Source organism: Pinus tabuliformis, chromosome 6 (genome assembly GCF_031772625.1).
Source record: "Pinus tabuliformis cultivar Carrire ecotype Pingquan chromosome 6, CPIR1, whole genome shotgun sequence".
Classification (NCBI taxonomy): Eukaryota; Viridiplantae; Streptophyta; class Pinopsida; order Pinales; family Pinaceae; genus Pinus; species Pinus tabuliformis.
In genome coordinates, this window is record NC_142292.1 from 17,506,726 (window position 1) to 17,526,656 (window position 19,931).

Here is a 19,931-nt window from a genome sequence, read left to right on the forward strand (position 1 = left end):
TTCCCCCGCACCACAAATTCTTATTAACTTGCACAGTTCGCTGCCAACTTCCTTCGATTGCACAAAATCCAGCTTGTGCCTATCTATTACATTGAGTTCATTGTCTATTGTTTGCCACGTTGAGTCCATCATTTGTTGTCTGCCATGTTGAGTCCATCACCCTTATTCATGCATCAAGTTTGCTGTTTGCCACGTTGAGTCTATCCTCCATTGTTTGCCTCACTGATTCCACCGCCCTTCCTGTATCCCCTGTTGACAATCAATTGTCGCTCCATTTCAATTGTCCCCTGCTTATGCCATAGTTGGAGAGCCGTATATAACACACACACACACACACAATGAGTTAGTTAAAAATACACATATTTAATTTAGTTAATTTGATTATAATTATATTATAGTTTTTTTTTCTTTCTTTCTATGTGGTTCATGAACCCTAGAGATTGGTGACCACTACATCAATGAAATATTTATACTCGGTAAATCCACCCAAAGGGATCATTTCTTGTTGGTTCAACCACACACCCTGACCTCGAGAGTGGCGAGAGATTTGAACGTGTGACCTCTCAACAACAAAAGTATCATATAGACATGACCAATTGAGGTAACCCTCAAAGCTTCTGTTTATATTATAGTGATTATATATATAATTTGATATAAATTCTGAATGCAATTATAGATAAAAAAATTATAATTTCACAAAAAAAAAATATGAATTTTTTTTTTATTAATGAATTTTTTTTAATATTATATTAAAATATATAATTATCCATAAAATTATCATTATGATTTAAAATTATCAATTACCAAGTACTCAAGCAACATATTATACCGGTTTAAAAATAAATTACTTTATTAATTATCATTTAAACTAATTTAACTTCTTAAACCCGCAATCTAACATGACCACACCCATCTTACGCCATCTAACATTTAACACATCACTTTTTCAAAATTCAAATGACGAGGAGAGGGAAACATGTTCCAATTTTCAAAATCAAATTTTTGCCAAGTGAAAACGACTTTCGATTGCGTTACTGTCGAGAGTCGACCGAGCTGAACTGAACAAGAGCAGAGTGATATATGCGATTTTTTTAGCCGAGCCGAAACCCTTCGGCTTCTCACAACGGCGTCTCAGTCTGTCCTATTCGAATGGTTGTACCATGGCATATTTAAGAACAGTAGCGAGCGTATAGGTGTCTGATCTGATTCGCAGAGGGGTTTTTTTCCCAGTTTAGGGCAGTGCCTTACTTCTGTTATATTGCAGCGTATTTTGACACTATGCTGGTCGTCAAACGAGACAGAACGCAAGAAGAGGTAAATCTTCAAGTCCTGTCAATCTTTTGCCTATTGCCTGCACCTGTAGTACAAATCTTGTTTTAAATCTGGTTTGCGAGTATTTTATATCAATTGGTTGGTGAAGATATGGAGCTGTCCAGTCCAGAATAAAAATTACTAAAATCTATCCATCTCTTAAATTTGTGTTAACCCTTTTAGCAGAATGACGCAACCAAATCTGTAACCCTGTGCCTAATTTGTCAAGCCATGGCTCCCATATAAAATGGGCGTCACCGATTCTGACATTAGAAACCCTCTATTGAAAATTAAGTTAACATCTTAAGCATCTCATTGATCATTGCGATGGCATTTTTAGGCCGATAGGCCTTCTTTTGAATCAGTTCGACCGTCTACACTTTTCATGTGCGTTTGACATCTGTGCACAGATTTTTAGGCCACCTTTCTGCTTTCCACTTGACATCTGTGCGCACTATTTTAAGGAGAGTCCGTTTAAATTTTTAGTGGAGTTTATGTCACTGAACATGGAGGACACCAGAATGCCAGAATTGCTGCGAGAAAAACTCAGAAATCTCATATAAACATTCAGCAGAGGTTTTGTAGCCTGGCACCCTCACCACCTGTTCCGTCCTCTGATTTTACTCACCCTCACCACCTGTTCGTCCTCTGATTTTACTCCAATTTCAAGCATTCTGAATAGGTCTCTCGCTCACTCTGCAACTCTTCAAGGAGAGGGAAGAACAATGCCCGAGAGGGAAAAACAATGCCCGCCAGAGGCTCCTGGTTTACGATCTCATGGACAACGACTCTCTGAATAAATGGCAGTAGGAACTGCCCGAGGTCGCCAAGCTCGGAAACAAATGGGCTCGCATGGCTGCTCAGGTGGTACCTATTGTTACTTTTTCCTTTGTTGGTTTGCTTTTACGTTTCTTTCTGATTAAAACAAAAGATCTCTGATGAAAACCCATTTGTTAGTTGAGGCCATATATGACTTTGTGACTCATTTTACCAGTGGTATATATGTTGGGATGACCTGTGTTTGGTTCCCTTTGAATGCTGAAAATAAATCAAATCAATAAATTTAGGGTCATGTATTCTTATGCTTTTAATTTTGGGTTCAGCTGCCTGGGCGGACTGATAACGAAATTAAGAATCACTGGAACACACGGATCATGATAAGGCAGAGACAGGGATTACCTCTTTACCCGCCCGATCTGCCTCTAAAGCAATTAGCAGCAATCAACAAAATCAGCAGCCCATCAACGGTGCAGATGCTTCAACATCCCAAGCATAATCATAGTCATAATTATCATGAGTTCCTGTCTCGCTCTGCAAAACTGGGGATTCCTAATGTCACCTTTGATAGCCTGAAACCTAGCCAGCATGCATTGACATACACTTCGTTCCTGGCTTGACAGAGGTTTCCACGAGTTTGATTCTGAATCAGGCACTGGGATTGTCACAGAGTTACCGTATGGTAAACCCAATTCAGCGTGCAAAGCGGATTCGGGATAGCGAGAGGATGATGCCCTTTGGTGTAGGAGGAGGAGGGATCTCCCCTTTTGGTCAGTTTGTCGATGACACCCCATTAAAGAGCATAGGGGAACGGTGCTTCAAGACTGCTCGGCGATTGCCATATGCTCAGCCTCCAAGATTGGATGGGTTTGCGGCAAATGGTTTTCCTTATGATCCTAATTTGAGCAACAGGAATTCCAACCATAATCTATCAAACTTGGGGGTTTGATGATTGGCAGCCATGCCCTTTTCATTGGCAATCTCTCTCCTCCTATACCCTTACCAGGTGTGAAGTTGGAGCTCCCTTCAAGCCAACTTGCGGAGTCTGTGCATACCACCGGCACGCATCTGGAGACAGTGACTACTCCTACAGAAAATAACTCATACACACTACCACCTCCTGTTCCATCGAACTTAATGCCAACAATCTAGCGTAAATTTGGAGTTCCACATAATATGGTTGAGGTTCTCCTCCTTCCCACACACTAAGCACCTGTTATCTGTGAATCCACTTTTGGCTAGGTGAACCTTTGTTGACAACCTTGATAAATAATGAACCAGCCAAAGACTCTGAGCTTAACGGAGATTTTGAGGGTCCACACACTATGCAATCTTTCAATTCATCTCTTTTCAGGATCCATCAAAGGCCATCTAGGATTCAAAGTAGGGGCTAAGTGCAACTTCTTGCAAAGCAGACGATAAATCCTCCTGGTATCATAAAAATAAAGAGCCTTACCAAATGACCACACCCAATCTCTCCAGCTAGGTCCCTGCAGCAGAATGTTCATCTTATATTGCTCTTCTGAAGGAATGAAGTTTTGGATGTAACCTATTAGTTACTCTGTCATAAACTATAAGAAATTTTTCAATTTTGGTCCAAGATGTAGATTCCAAAACCCATAAATCATTCGAAAACAAAATTCATTTCCCTCCTGAAAGCAAGGGATTTCAGCCATATGTTGATCATTCAGTTTCCAACTCCAAATCGGGCATGAACCAAATCCCAACCAAATTTGCTAACAGAAAAGTTCCAACATAGATGCCTCACAACCACTCCCCCACACTTCCCAAATACTTTTTGGAATGAAAGTACTTTGTCAAATTTATAATTGATAACATTTAATAAGAATAAGTAAAATTAAAGATCAGCGCTAAAGATTCTTTTGTCTACTGTTGGTACATCGAGTTATCATACTGCTTCTTATGTGAATAAAACTGTATTCAATAAGTTCCATTTATTTAAGGCTAGATTGATCAATACCTGATGATCAAATTTCATCTCCAGTCCCTACTTTTGTCATCCTTTTGTATTATAAATATGCATTGTTGGGTAATAAAAAGACAGAATTTAGTTTCAAAAATCTTCAGATTCCGTGCTCTTTCTTTCAACTAGTGCTTTAAAGTTTAATATATTTTTGCCTTAGCAACAACTGAGGATATTGTATTGCACAAAGTCATTCCTTTTTGGTAGTGATTTACTTTTGTAGAGTCCCTTTAGCATCAGATTTAATGAACGAATACACTTGACTTCCTTTTTCCTCATGTAAGTGGAAACATTTTTTTCATGATTTTTGTCAGATACATCATATTAATCATCTTTCGATGAGCTAGTTCCATCCTCTTGTCATTTTTGTTAGAAGGTGAGAGCAGTATCTTTTTTTCTCTCATACAGACAACTCCATTCAGTTTGGCAGATATGTTCTTGTACAGAACATATGTATGTTTCCATGAAGAGACTGTCTAACCTCCAAGCAGCAAAGTGGATGTGTTAAGGAGCAAGTTGATGTTGTCTGCTTGAAGTGTTGAACTCAGCCTTCTTAAGGTTTAAAAAGGCTGTCATCCTCCAACTTTTGCATTGCAGGCTTATATTATGGTACAAGTTTTTTAATATGGGTTGTCTTTGCGAAAATAATAAGGTGTATTTCCCATTGTTCAATATTTCCAGATTATATTTAGCTAGTTTTTGTCAGAATAAGTTGAAGTAAATTCTAGCAACTTGGTTGAAGTAGACTGCAACCTACTTCACAATTTGGCAAATTCAATGGAATTTAATCAAACTTACTCTTGTTCGAGCATAAATGAAAACAATTCAGTCTAAATAAATTTATGAATAGGTTTCTAATTTCATTTGGGGCAATCACTCTACCAATGTAAAGTGGACCCAAATGTACCTTCACTTGAAAACTGTACAGGAAAACAAGTTGTCGACTCCTTGCTTTTTGATTGCTACGCTGACTATGTAGAGTGCATTGATATGCCAATGGTAATGAGCAGAAGCAATAGTAGTGTTGATTTCAATCGCAGTCCTGCACCGTCAATTATGCCATGCTCTGTTTGGCCGAGAAATTGGACTCTTTGGAGTTACAAATTTGAGGGTTTGATATCCATGATAATGTAAATTTGGACTAAGCTATTGACTCCTTGCTTGTTGATTGCTATCACTTGAAAACTGTACAGGAAAACAAGCTATCAACTCCTTGCTTGTTGATTGCTACACTAACTATACAGAGTGCATTGATACGCCAATGGTAATGAGCAGAAGCAACAACAGTGTTGATTTCAATCGCAGCCCTGCACTGTCAATTATGCCATGTTCTGTTTGGCCGAGAAATTGGACTCTCTGGAGTTACAAATTTGGGGGTTTGATATCTATGATAATGCAAATTTGGACTAAGAGTGAGCAAGTGGTGCTGAGATCATTCACCAGACGCTATCAACATATTGACCCAACCCCAATAGCTCTGTTGAAATATCACAGCTATATGAATGTTTTGAGTGATTGTTGCTTGCAACATTGACGTAAAGTCCACCAAAGAGATGCGTATATATATAATAGAATATATATTTCTATAAGATAACATGAGTAAAAAAAAAACTGTGCATACATATACACAGAAATTCACTGCACTCAATGCTTAGTTTGCTATTGGGCATTGTTGAAATTTTACGCGATGGCTCAAAGGGAATGTCATACATATACATGTAATATTGTGAAATGAATTGCACTTCAAGTTTTTGAGCCATCGTGTAAAATTTCAACAATGCCCAATAGCAAACTAGGCATTGAGTGCAGTGAATCTCAGCCATCCATCACATAATACATCCAAAGTCCTCAGGTAATCATTGCCAATCACCAAAGTACAGAGAAGCACAGCCTCCTAGGGAGTCGTAACCAGATTAAAGAGATCCTAGAAGATTGACTGGAAAAAGGGAATGTGGAAAACGGGATAAGAACAGTTATGGCAACACAAATTCACTAGTTTGAAGCCGCAGTTTTTTAACCGTTGACACGGTATTCCTAAAAAATTTCATAACATAGCAGCTTGATCTAAGATTCTTTTTCAAATTAGATAAGAGTCTTTTTCAAATAGTTATTAATTATATGAAAATTTCTCAGAAATAGAATATTTGTTAGTGTTGGGCTCTATTGTAGTTGCTAGGGCATTATGCAGAAAACACACTTGTGTTTTCAATTAATACTTAGGAAACCATTATTTGGATACCAGTGATTGAAATGATTTTTTTTATTTATTATAAGAGTGACACTTTAAGGTATTCAGTGAGCTTCGAGTTGTATTTGGTAAAAGTTAACTTCATATTCGAGTTCTAGGTAGCATGTCAATTATTTGTGGTTTTAGCTAATGTTACTAGGAACTTCATGGAACCAAAGAGCAAGAAATTATTGTTTTTTTTGCAATGATAGCAATTGACTTCTGAAACACTATGTCAAATTTGACCATGCCAGTTTTGCTAATGTATGTTCTAATTCGCATGCCTGTGACAATTACTTTTGTTAACACCATTGTGAATTAGAAATGTACTTTTGTTAGCACTATTGTGAATTAGAAATGTACTTCTTCAAAGTTTTAACTCTATACTTCTAATCACAATTTCAGAAACTGTAAAACAAATGTGAAGGGAATGACAAATACAATGTGTGTGAAATCAGAGATAGATAAATACTCATTCGTTCAAATTAAAACCATTTGGAATAAACATTGGCCGACTGCTCATAAAAGCAATTAAAATTAAAACAATAAATACTCATTCGTTCAAATTAAAATCATTTGGAATAAACATTGGCCGACTGCTCATAAAGCAATTAAAATTAAAACAATCTCACATTGTCCCTATCAAGGTTAAGGTTTTTGATATGTTTCTCGGTTTTGATCTTCTCGAATAATAGAATCATACACAAGTTCGATTAATGTTTATATTTATATCTAGATATATGGAGAGAGTATCTTTCGATTTGAATTTTTCTTTTATAAATAGTTAAGTTATTTATGAAGTTATGCATTACTAAATTATAAATTTTATGAATGACATGTGTATTTTTTTAAATATAACGAGTATATATTTTTATTAAGAATTTATATTTATATGGAGTTAATCTTCGTTACAAAATTTCATTATTTTGTATTTTAATTTGGATTATATATGAAATTAAAATAGCACCACTTCTCATTCATATGTAAATTAAAATACAATGTAAATACATTTTAATTAATTTTTAGAAAAAAAATATAAATTAATAATATAATCCAATCATTTTAATTGAATTTAAATGGTGGTTTCCAAGTCTCTATTTTTAGTATTTTGTTAGAAGTATATCAAATTAGTGTTTTTAGTTTGAGCTCTAGAAATTATATATTTCTCATACCATTTTTCTAATTTTCATATCATTTTTCCAATTTAAAAAACCTATCGGCCTCTTTTTGCACCTTTTGGGGCAATTTCTAGTTATATCTCTGTTTATACTGCTCTACCCTCATCTTCATTTCGTTGACATCCCCCTACAGATCCTTTTTGTGGCAATGCAACTGATTTTAGTCTTCCATATCCTCTTCTTCATAAACAGAACCCTTTTGTTTCAAATGCAACTGACTAGAGTGTTCCACCTCCTTTTCTTCAATATGCATAGCAAATAACCATCAACTACATTCCTCTCGAAACAAAAATATGATCCAATTCTTGAGGACTTGTATTAACGCAACTTTTCGAAAATGACCGCCCCCTTCTCAATTTAGTAGTCATTCTACATCCTCTTTCCTTATAACTGACAAAAAGGCACGTAAACATGATTCGTTAAAGTGATCATGATGGCGATATGTAAAGCCGTGTTTTAAAAAACTCAAATTGAAGTCCTATCATGAAATCTCGTCAAAATATGACCGGTTCTTCATCTATAATCCCAACCTACTCGGCCCTTTAACAATGAAGATATTGCCAGTTTGCTATAATTGACATTAGTTTGCCTTTCTTTGATTACACCCATAAGCCTTCTGGAGCACAACGCAAATAGTTTAGAATGGAACCAAACTAATAATGGAACAACTTACAAAACGCCCCTGGAAAAACCCCTAGGAACTTAGAGAAACAAGAGGAAGCGTGGATATCATTTCATTCATAGAATTCTTTATGAAGGGAGTTTATGCAAGATTGGCTGAAAAGTTTTTCTTTCCATGGGAATTCAATCTTAAAAGTAAAACAATTAAACGAAATTAGCCTACTTGTTGATACTAGAAAGTACATTGTCTAAGAGTTGAAGCTAAAGATATTGTCATTATGACTAATATTCTTCGTAGTAAAAAATTGCAGTAGAGAACTAGCATTTATTTGAAACCAACATAAATATTAGAGACCATATGATTTGCTAGAGTCCCAAACATTTTAAGTGTTATAGCCATAATAGATCAATTGCTTGGAAACATCTTCAGTGGGTCACTGGTATACAAGGATAACCAGAAGAATAACTTATTTACTTGTTAGCAAGTCCTAATTGTTGGCTGGACGGTTGTGTTCCCAAAGCATAATGTACCAAGGACTCTATCTGTACAAAGAATCCCCCCATCTCGAATTAATATCACGAGTGAAGCCAACATTATTGTATACTATGCATCATGCTTCCATCTCGTTGATCGCAAGTGCACTTAGTTGAAATCCAAAAAACCAAGTTGATTCCTTGTTAGTGTAATGTCCCTTGGGAAATTTTTTTCGTTAGAGTCATTGGGGCATGAGACAATATAGTACCAATATCGCAACATTCCTTTCCAATTAACAAAGATTACAGTGATTACATAACAATGTAAGAAATTAGATGATCTTGAACTATGTAATGTTCTCGAGAAATTAATTGTCCAAGAGGCAAAGTAGCGTATTGATCCTTGTAGGCTATAGTCATTGATAAAGGGGAAAACCTCAAAATACCCAATGTCTGCGCAAGTTTTGGGGTCGTTGGGCAAAGAAACCCAAAGTTGGGGTTTGAAGTGAATTTATCCCGTCATGGAAATTTATAAATACAAGAGGGTTGAATTCATCTGGATCATCATTTTATTGGCTCATTTTTCCTTTGTTTTTTTGAGCCTAAGGCTTTGAGGATTTTAAGACTCATTTTTCCTTTGTTTTTTTCGAGCCTAAGGCTTTGAGGGTGGAATTCATTTGGATGATTGGCTCATTTTTCCTTTGTTTTTTTTGAGCCTGAGGCTCTGAGGATTTTAAGACTCTTTTTCCTACCAATTTGTGGTGAAAGATTCCACCCTAGTTGACAAACTCCCTTTTATCTTTCTTATATTGTGTTAGCAAATGGATTCCTTTCTTAAGGAGCATCAAAGTAGTTCTGGGCAAAGTTGTGATAAACTATCCTAACATTGAACTATTTTTTTGAGGTGGGGACCGAAGTCATTGGAACAAAATCCTTGTGAGAACTCATCTGAAATAGGGCCTTGAGTTATTTGGGCGAGAATGCTATTTATTGAGACAGTCAAAACATCTAGACTTGAGACTGAGGCTCGCAAAACTATCTGAGGCAGTCTGTAACCAACAAGATCGAAGGCTGAAGCACATGCCTAAGGCAAGAACCCCGACCCTCTAAGGCAAAGGGCAATTTTCTGGTGTAATCTTGTGCGAGAAGATTCTTGGGATAGGTTGTTTCAATCCACAAATTTTGGAATAAGTCCGAAGTGTCACGTAGAAGCCGAACCACAAGGGATTTGAAGAGCTGAGTGGTTTATTATCTGAGGCAGGGTTCAAATTATTTATGTTGGAGCAGAGCAGGATCCCTGGAATTGTGAGTTGACCAAATACCCAGACACACACAAAAATTTGCAACTCCTGTGTTATTCCACAGATGTGTAGCCAGGAAACTAAGTACGAGCCTCTAACGAGATAGGAGAACGCCTTGAGAAAGTGTGAGAATCATGACCTGAACAGAATCAAACAGTTGTAGTAAGAGGAGGCACGATCCAAAGATTCGACGTGGTTCTCTGAATATCAATTGAAGCTCGGTGCGTGGCTTACTAAAAGTCATCTAACTTCAAAACTCTTTGTGACCGAAGATCGGGCCATCTAAAATTGACGTATAGAGTGTCATCCAAGCGTCAATTGAAGTTTGAAAAAAAGGAGTGTAGTTGAAGATCGGGTGCATGGTCAAACCGTTTTTACGTGACGAGTTTACATGGTTGAGGAAAGGGTTGAATACCCTGCAAATCTAATGTAGGAATTTTTTGAGACCAGGTGTTCCTCCCTTGCTGAAGAAGTTCGTCAATCTAACCAGACAAATGATTTTTACTGAAGACTCTTCGCGTTTGTTGATAGGGTTTGAGAAATATTAAAGTGTGATATCTGTTGACAGTTTAGTAGTTGTAATTTGTGGAGACTGAAACTAGTCATAGGATATTGAACCCTTAACACTGTTGATTGAATTTCGTAGTTGGCTAAATTATGCACGTGAATATACAACGAATTGTTGGTGAATAAATAATTATATTATTGCTTGGCGTTATTGCATGAATTTGTTATCCTTTGCTGTGGATTTATTGTATTCATTGACTCAAGGAGGTTTTCTACACTGTTTTGTTCATTGATAGAGAAGTTGGAGTTCCTAATGACTTGTATTTGAATTAATTATCTCTTGAAAGGAAATTCTGTTATGAGACCCTATTGCATAAGAAACTCTAGGGTAGAATTAACCTAGCTCTCTACAAACAATACCAACAGTACATATCTAATTACTGTTTCAACAGATTCACCTCTACGGCTGTTACACCAAGAGGGTCTGTTGTACATCACTTAACAATTTAGTAACAAGAACAACAGTAATTACCCTATAAGTAAGAACTAATCAACATACAAATTCTCCATTACTGCTTACTCTGCCTCCACAACTGCGTTGTCTTGCTGTCCTGTTGCCATCAGGGAGCCCTAATGACCTTGATGCTATCCTAGGGTGGACGCTGCTTGCTCAGACTACCTTTTTCGAACCCCAACTTCACTTTGTTGCCACAAACTGTCTCTCAATATGACCTATGGATGAGTCACTACCCTAAACAACACTCAGACCAGGGTCCACACTCACAAGATAAGCTCTTCGCTTCTCAGGCCAACTCTAGATGGACCACGTTGCTATGACAAGATAGTATGCTGCTTTAGGTAGAGTTTCGTTGCCTTGGATAACCTTGTTTTACCACAGAAAATCACTCCAAGAGGGCTATTGTGTTAGAACAGGGGCTTAGGGAACTTTGTTGTCCAAATTTTATCCTTAAATAGCCTTTCTGTTTGGAACAACAAAGTTCATACTTCAAGTTAAATATTCCAAAAGACTTGGAATATGTATATCTCCATTGAGGATACAAGAATATATAGTAAATGTATGAATGAGAATGTTGATACAAATGAGAGTGAGACTTGCTTATATACTAGGCAGGTGTCTCTTCATGGAAAGTCATGTCCCATTTAGACATGCCTCTTCAACACTAATTACTAATTAACTAATCATTATTACAATTATCATCATTATTTATATTTAATATATTTTATTCATAACATTGCCTTCCTCTTCAAAAAGCTTTGTCCTCAAAGCTTGTTGATGAAAAGGCTTGATCTCTTTTTCTGTTTCGAATGTCTTCTCGTCTCAGAACTGTCATCTTCATTGATACAAGTTGATATGATCCTTGGAGTGATATATAAAATTGTCGCATGGAGAAAGGATCTAACCATCCTAAATTAATCTTTTGTGGAATCTTTTGATTACTAGAAACTTGTGATGAATCGTTATCACTGCACTGAATTGTGTGCACTTCAGTATCCTTCTGAACATAAGTTTGTTGTTTTTGTTTTGAGAGATACAAATATGCAAACTGATTGGAATGTTTGCTGCTGCAATTCGGATGTAGATAAGGAGTTTGTCTTTCCCTTATCATGTGTGTGGCAAGATTGAGACTTACTTCAGGTTCTGATGTCATCAAGTTGGTTACAAAATCTTCACTTGGGTTTTTCATCGTTTGAATTGCAACTTCTGAGTACGTCCTTACTTCAGTTGGGTTTGGATTTGTCTGAATTGTGAGATTAATGGGATCTGTGTTTGTTTCCTTTTCTTCAACTTGGACTGTTACGTCTAAAGACTTTGATACTTCTTTCGTGAGTAATTCTTCTAACTTGTTTTTTAATGATTGCTTATCATCCTTAAGTTTCTTAATTTGAGTGAGTAGACTTTGATTATGGTTTCTCAGACGTAAGAGTTCTTTGGTTTCTGATTCATCAACCTTATTTTCAATGTTTTGACTTTTAAGCTTCTCATCTTTTAGATCTTTGATTTGTTCCAATAACCTTTGGTTCAGGTCTTTTAAGCGCAAATTTTCTTCTTCATTCTTTGATAGAATCTCGTTGAATTTCTTTTCGACATGTCCCTTTTCTTTTTCTTATATATATATATATTATTTATTTATTTATTTTTATTATTTTTAATATTTTCGTTCCTTGGACTTCTTGACCTTCACAAGTATTTTTTTTGCTATGGTCCCTTAGACGCAAAATTTCCTCGTCTTTTTTTTTTTTACTTTCTTTGTTAATTTTTGTTCCAGTTTTGCAAGTTTTTTGTCTCGTTATGTCATTTGCATCAGTGCATAATCTTGACATTCTTTTGCATTAAGTAATGTTCCACATGTTGGACAACACAATTCACAATTTTTATGAATCCAAGGATAGTCAATGTATGTTATACGAAACAAACATTTAGTCCAAAATAATGATTGTTGTGTGGAACTCATCTTGACTTCCTTCATCATTTTTGAATTGGACTCCATTTGTTCGTCGAATATTAATTATTTTGTGTTCGTCAAAGAACTTAGGGTTTGTAAATAACCCCCTTTTTTTCTTAATTTGTATAATTGTGTGTGTGTGTGTGTTTTATATATCTTTATTAGTTTTTTAAATGATTTTTTTTAATAATTTCATTTATAATTTATTTATTTGTTTATTTTTTTTCTTCTTCCATTTTTTTTGAATCTTTTTTTTTCTTCTTCCATTTTTTTTGAATCTTTTTTTTTCTTCCCTTTATATCTATCTATCTATCTATCTATATATATATTTTTAATATATTCTTTTTATTTGATATAATCTCTTTTTTTTTTTAATTGTTATTATTATTTTTAAATGGCCAAAGGCTTGGCGATAAATGGAGAATCTTCCACTATATAGAGAAACATTTCGATTACGACGATAATCAAGTTGACGACGAGTTGATGGCCAAAGGTCGGGATCAACCAACGTGGCCCTGATACCAAATGGAACAAACAAAGTTTGTACTTCAAGTTAAATATTCCAAAAGACCTGGAATATGTGGATTGCCATTGAGCTCACAAGAATATATATTAAATGTATGAATGAGAATGTTGATTCAAATGAGAGTGAGGGGCCTGCTTACATAATAGGCAGGTGCTTTTTCATGGAAAGTCATGTCCCATTTAGACATGCCTCTTCAACACTAATTACTAATTAATTAATCATTATTACAATTATCATCATTATGTATATTTAATATATTTTATTCATAACCCTGTTGTAGGGAAATGTCCTCAGATTAAACAAGTGTCTTGGATTTTGGGTTTTCAGGACTGTCTGTAACCCTGTGCTAATTTTTTTCACAACACTTCAGCTACAAGTCTATGTCTAAAATCACGATCATAAACACATTGAAATACCTCAAGAGTCAGCACCACCACTTTGCACAGCGGAATAACATACATTAGTGAATCAACTAGTGTGTGTGACAATTTTTAACTTTTAACCCACTACTTGTTATATTACAAACGTTAATACAATAGTCTTAGGGCTCCTGTACTAGGGATCATGGCCTTTACATACAACCCTGATACAAGGACAGAACTAGGGCTTGTCCTTTCAATCCAAGTACCTTGAACATATATGGCATATACTTTGCCTCCCCATCTGATGATCACTGCACCTTCTGGTTCTTCAGAATGCTTGCATCTCTAGCTCCTCAATCTGCCACTATCAACCTCTCTTGGATGCTCCAAGATGACTGAACATAGGTTCACTGGTCTGCCCACGAGCATTGACAGGGCTGCTCCATTGTCTCTGCTCTTAGGGACTTCAAGTATACCCTCTTATCTGTGATTTCCCAACCATGAAATCCTTGAACTAGGGTTCCACAAATCTACCTCCTAACAATCCCTTCACTGCTCCATGGATCACTATACATGAGGTCTTTCTAATTTGCCCACTATCCATCTCCTTTCTACTCCAAGGGTGACAAAACTTAGGGCTCAACAATTTGCTCTCATCTCGCTGATGTTGTCCATCTGTGTTAATTTTAGGTATGTTCTATGCTTCAACTGATTCTCCAAGGTGACTCCTTCACCTATCATCGTGCTGCATCTCGTCATCATGCTGCACCATGCTGCACCCATCATCAAAATGCTGCATCTTATCATGCTTCTTCAATCATGACAATACCCATCACTGTACCATATCATGTACCATCATGTGCGATTGTTGCACCTTGTTTTGCCACCATGTGCTTGCTGCACCTTGCTTACCATACTGCTGTCCCAATTACTATTGCAACACTATGTCTTGCTGCTGTCCCAATTGTTATTGCAGCTCCATGTCTTCTTGTTGTCCCAATTGTTATTGCAACACAATGTCTTGCTGCTGCCCCTTGCAGCACCATGTTTGTTGCTGTCCCATTGAAGCATTGTTGTACCATGCTTGTTGTCCCAATTTGCAACGCCATGCTTGCTGTCCCAATTTGCATTGTTGTACCATGTTGCTGTCCCAAATTTGTAGCACCATGTTTGCTGTCCCAATTTGCATTGCTGTACCATGCTTGTTGTCCCAATTTGCATTGTTGTACCATGCTTGCTGTCCCAATTTGCAGCACCATGCTTGCTATCCCAATTTGCATTGTTGTACCATGCTTGCTGTAGCTTTTGGTCTCCTCAACGTGCCCAAACAATCACTTAATTTCCAGTGTTTAGTTCCTCATCTACTCGGCCTTGCAGCTTGCCCTCTCGACCCTAAATCCTTGGCCCTCCATCTAACAATTCGGTCACTTGAAGTGGCCTACGGCTAGGGCATCATGGACTTGTGGCTAGGGCAGGATAGACCAATGTTAAGGGCTTCTCCATAGGGCAACGTTAGGGCTTCTTCATAGGGCAGCGTTAGCTCTTCTCCATAGGAGAGCATTAGGGCTTCTTCATAGTGCAGCGTTAGGGCTTCTTCCTCCTAGATTTCTCTCACACTAAAACGCAAGACAAGTGGAGAGAAATCAAGAGAGAAGTTGTGTGTAAAATGACTCTCAAGTCATCTCCTTTTATACTAAAATGTTGAGCACATGAGGGGTTTATTTGGTTGCTGGCCGACCTTGACGAATTGTCTTATAACACAAATAAATTCATAACTCCATGAATACTTATTGGAATTAGATGATCTTTAGATCAATCCTACACCTCTCGATGAGAGGGATCCAAGAAAAATATTAGTTGCCATAAATAAGATGACCCACATGGAGTTTGGACCTAGTTGCCAATTTTAACACTCCCTCTCAACTAGGGAGGACTCCATCCGTTGATCCATATGTCTGACTGTACTAGCTCTGCCATTAGTGCCCAACACTGCTTTGCTCTGCTCTGTTGGGCTTTGCTAAGTTCTGCTTTGCTGAACCATGAAGAAGAAGAATTGATCGAGAATGCCTCATACCATTCTCTACTGACCCAAAGTCAGTTTCATATGAAGAGAGTGTGTCATACCACTCTTACTGATCCGAAGCCAGTTTTATTGATCTTAGATCAATATCACAAGAGAGTGTCTCAAACCACTCATACTGATCTCATATCAGTTTCATTGATCCCAAATCAATGGAGGTCATCCTAGCATAAGGAGTATGGTAGATACAACGATGCGTCCATCAATAGTACTACTATGGTCCCTAACCCCATTTCCTTGTTCATTGATTAGATGAGAGGTACTTCCCATGAGCCCCAGACTGCATGGGTAGGATGCCTCGACAGGAGAACTAATCATACTGTCCATAGGAGAATGAATCATCCTGCCCCACAGTCGCCACGGGTGAACTAATTGTCCCGGCCCACAGGAGAACTAATCATCCTGTTTCACAGTTGCCATGGGAGAACTAATCATTCGGGCCCATAGGAGAACTAATCATCCTGTTTCACAGTTGCCACGAGAGAACTAATCATCCCGACCCATAGGAGAACTAATCATCCTATTCCACAGTCGCCACGGGGTATCACATGGGAAGGTTGAACCTGTCATCTTGTACATAGTGCACCACCAGGGGAGGGTGAGTCACCTTGTGGTCGTATGTTGCTCCAAGTAAGTACCCCAAGCCCCCCAAAGCTCTTAGAGCTCAATGTATGCAACATGCAGGACCCTTATAAGAAGGTCTCTCAATGACTCCAAGTCGTTCGGGAAAGTCACAGATTTGACCTTTCCACTGGGCTTTGACAAAATGTCTACGACCTGTACATCAGTCTCAATGCGATGGAGCCTCCTTGCTCATCGACTTACCATATCCCAGATAAGGCAGTATTAGATGTCTATTTGCTGGAGCAATCATCGAATACGGGATTCCTCAATAATTGAATCCCCCTTCTGGTTGTCATAGAGAATCACAGTGGTATTCATCATGTGTACAAACAACTCACTTAAGAGCTTTCGCAACCAAGCAGCTTCACACGAGATCATACTTGTAGCTATGTATTCGGTCTCGGTGGTGCTTATAGCAATCGACTTCTGGTTCTTGCTCATCCATGATATCGAAGTAGAATCCAAAGAGAACCAGCACTAAGAAGTGCTCTAGCAATCCTCCACACTGTCCGCGCAGTCAGCATTCGAATAATCATGCAGTTTCATCTTTTCGGCAGTGTATCTCAATCCATGAGAGATAGTGCCACGAAGATATCTCTGAAGATTCTTGACACCAATCCAGTGAGGCTCAACCAAATATGAGCTCACCATGCTAACCGCAAAACAAATATCCGGACGAAAATTCACCAAGAACATCAATGCAAATGAGTTTGTGAAACTCAGAGGCATTTCCCCACTTTGATCCGGCATCATCAGCATATAACTTCTAAAAGTTAAGATCCTCGAGGTAGTCACGGACTTGCAGTTTACCATTCCACATTCGGAATCCAATTCCCTCTTACTTCTGCAAGTGAGAGGGTCTGCACCTATCAGAGATAGGTCGTTCTTAGAAGGTGCCGGTATGAGAGGTCTATTATCTGCAACCTTCAAACAATGGTTTGGATTGATTTCACTCTTAGTGAATCTCAACTTCATCTGACAGCTATCAATCCTCTCATACTAAGCCTGGGGTGTTTTGCTTCAAGCCATAGAGGGCTTTCTTCCACTTGCACACATGAGATTCCCAATCATGAATCTCAAACCCCTTGTGTTGTTCCAAACTTGTGGACTTGCTACATGAGGGAAATGGTCCCCTTGTAAGATTTTCCTTTGGTACATCTCAGACATGTACCTTCATGCTCTTCTTGAATTCAGGCATCCCTGTTACCATCTGACTCACATCGGGTAGGGCCCCATAATAGACCTCTGGTGCTATAGATGAGATGTGTCAACTGACATGGTCCCCAATGGACCATCCTGCAACTTGGTACAAATTGCCAATCTTGAACCCACGAGTAAAAGCATCTTTGAAAATTCTATTTTCAAACACGTACCTTTCCATCGATGAATGCCACCTTGAAACCTTTGACTTCCATTGCCGAAATGGACACCAGGTTCTTCTTGCGATCAGGTACATAAAAGAGATTTTGTAAATGAATCGAGTTACCCTCGTTCAATTGAGGGGTAACATTTCCTACACCCTTTCCGGGATAGGTGGCATTGGCTCCAAGTATAATCCCATGATTGTTTCCATCTCTAACAAATTAGAAAGAGCACCCTTCTATCCGTTGAAGTGCTTTGGAGCACTACAATCAATAAGCTAGATTCCCAAAGAATCTGAAGGAGATGGCCAATACAAGATAACGCTTCTTTATCTTATCAAAAACAACATTTGATTCTTCATACCTGGGGTTCCTTGCTTTCTTTGAAGATTCAGCTGTTACCTGCATTACTTGTCATTCCTTTGATCATGTCTTTGGAATGATTGTTATCACCATCAATTGATGTGTCCCTGCCATTCGGACACTACTTCGTATAATGGTTGAACTTATTGCAACCAAGGCATCTGCCTTTCCTTTCACCCTTAGATCCGAACTTCCCATTGAAGTGATATTTGGGTAGGCCATCAGAAGCTTCTGTTGCGCCATTCTGATAATGTTCTCTTGCTTCGATTTCACCCTCGGTGAATTTGAAGAGGGATGAGGAATCCACTGATCCTTTTGTTCTTTCCCAACTGTCTTCAGTGATTTCTCTTTCACTCTTGCTTGGGCTTTGTCTTCACCTCAGCTCTGATACCATGTTAATTTTAGGTATGTTCTATGCTTAGAGCAATTTATTTCAATTTTCACAGTTAGCTCAATATCTTTCCCAGATTAGCAATCACATTAGCATTAAAGTAAACTGCAGATAGAACATAAACATAAATTGTAGAAGACAAGCCAAGACAAGAGGACATAAGATGTGGTGCTAGCCAGGGACAAACCCCAATGTGGGGAAACCCTTGATCAATTCTTCTTATATGTTCTTCAATAGTTCAGCGCACAGAGAGAGAGAGAGAGTACATTTACAACAGAAGTCAACACTATGACTTATTTAGATAAGAGCATAGATCATCTCTAAGAAGATGATACATGAGATCAGTTGAAGACATGTTGCTTCAACTGATTCTCCAAGGTGACACCTTCACCTATCATCGTGCTGCATCTCGTCATCATGCTGCACCTCACCGTGCTGCACCATGCTGCACCCATCATCAAAATGCTGCATCTTATCATGCTTCATCAATCATGACAATACCCATCACTGTACCATATCATGTACCATCATGTGCCATTGTTGCACCTTGTTTTGCCACCATGTGCTTGCTGTGCCTTGCTTACCATACTACTATCCCAAGTGCTATTGCAACACTATGTCTTGCTGTTGTCACAATTGCTGTTGCACCGCCATGTCTCGCTGCTGTCCCAATTGTTATTGCAGCTCCATGCCTTGCTGCTGTCCCTAGCAGCACCATGTTTGTTGCTGTCCCATTGAAGCATTGTTGTACCATGCTTGTTGTCCCAATTTGCAGCACCATGGTTGCTGTCCCAATTTGCATTGTTGTACCATGTTGCTGTCCCAATTTTGCAACACCATGCTTGTTGTCCCAATTTGCATTGCTGTACCATGCTTGCTGCCCCAATTTGCATTGTTGTATCATGCTGCTGTCCCAATTTTGCAACGCCATGCTTGCTGTAGCTTTCGGTCTCCTCAACGTGCCCAAACAGTCACTTAATTTCCAGTGTTTAGTTCCTCATCTACTCGGCCTTGTAGCTTGCCCTCTTGGCCCTAAATCCTTGGCCCTCCATCCAACAATTCGGTCACTTGAAGTGGCCTATGGCTAGGGCATCATGGACCTGCGGCTAGGGCAGGATGGACCAATGTTTAGGGCTTCTTCATAGGGCAGCGTTAGGGCTTCTTCATAGGGCAACGTTAGGGCTTCTCCATAGGGCAGCTTTAGCTCTTCTCCATAGGGCAACGTTAGGGCTTCTTCATAGGGCAGCGTTAGGGCTTCTCCATAGGGCAATGTTAAGGCTTCTTCCTCCTAGATTCCTCTCACACTAAAACCCAAGACAAGTGGAGAGAAATCAAGAGAGAAGTTGTGTGTAAAATGACTCTCAAGTCATCTCCTTTTA

At 38.3% G+C, this 19,931-nt stretch overlaps 1 protein-coding gene across 2 annotated transcripts in view; it reads left to right on the top strand.

The window, feature by feature from the left end:
- Nucleotides 1-947: 947 nt before the first annotated feature.
- Nucleotides 948-19,931, top strand: part of LOC149256997 (uncharacterized) — an 89,302-nt gene continuing 70,318 nt past the window's right edge. The window contains exon 1 of one of the 2 annotated variants that reach the window (XM_089413417.1): nucleotides 948-1,314. In XM_089413417.1, coding sequence (XP_089269543.1) covers nucleotides 1,279-1,314 — 36 coding nt within the window. In that variant the 5' untranslated portion in view covers nucleotides 948-1,278. Of the gene's footprint in view, nucleotides 1,315-1,717; nucleotides 2,176-19,931 lie in introns of those variants that run through there. The other variant, XM_089413422.1, reaches the window with a different exon arrangement.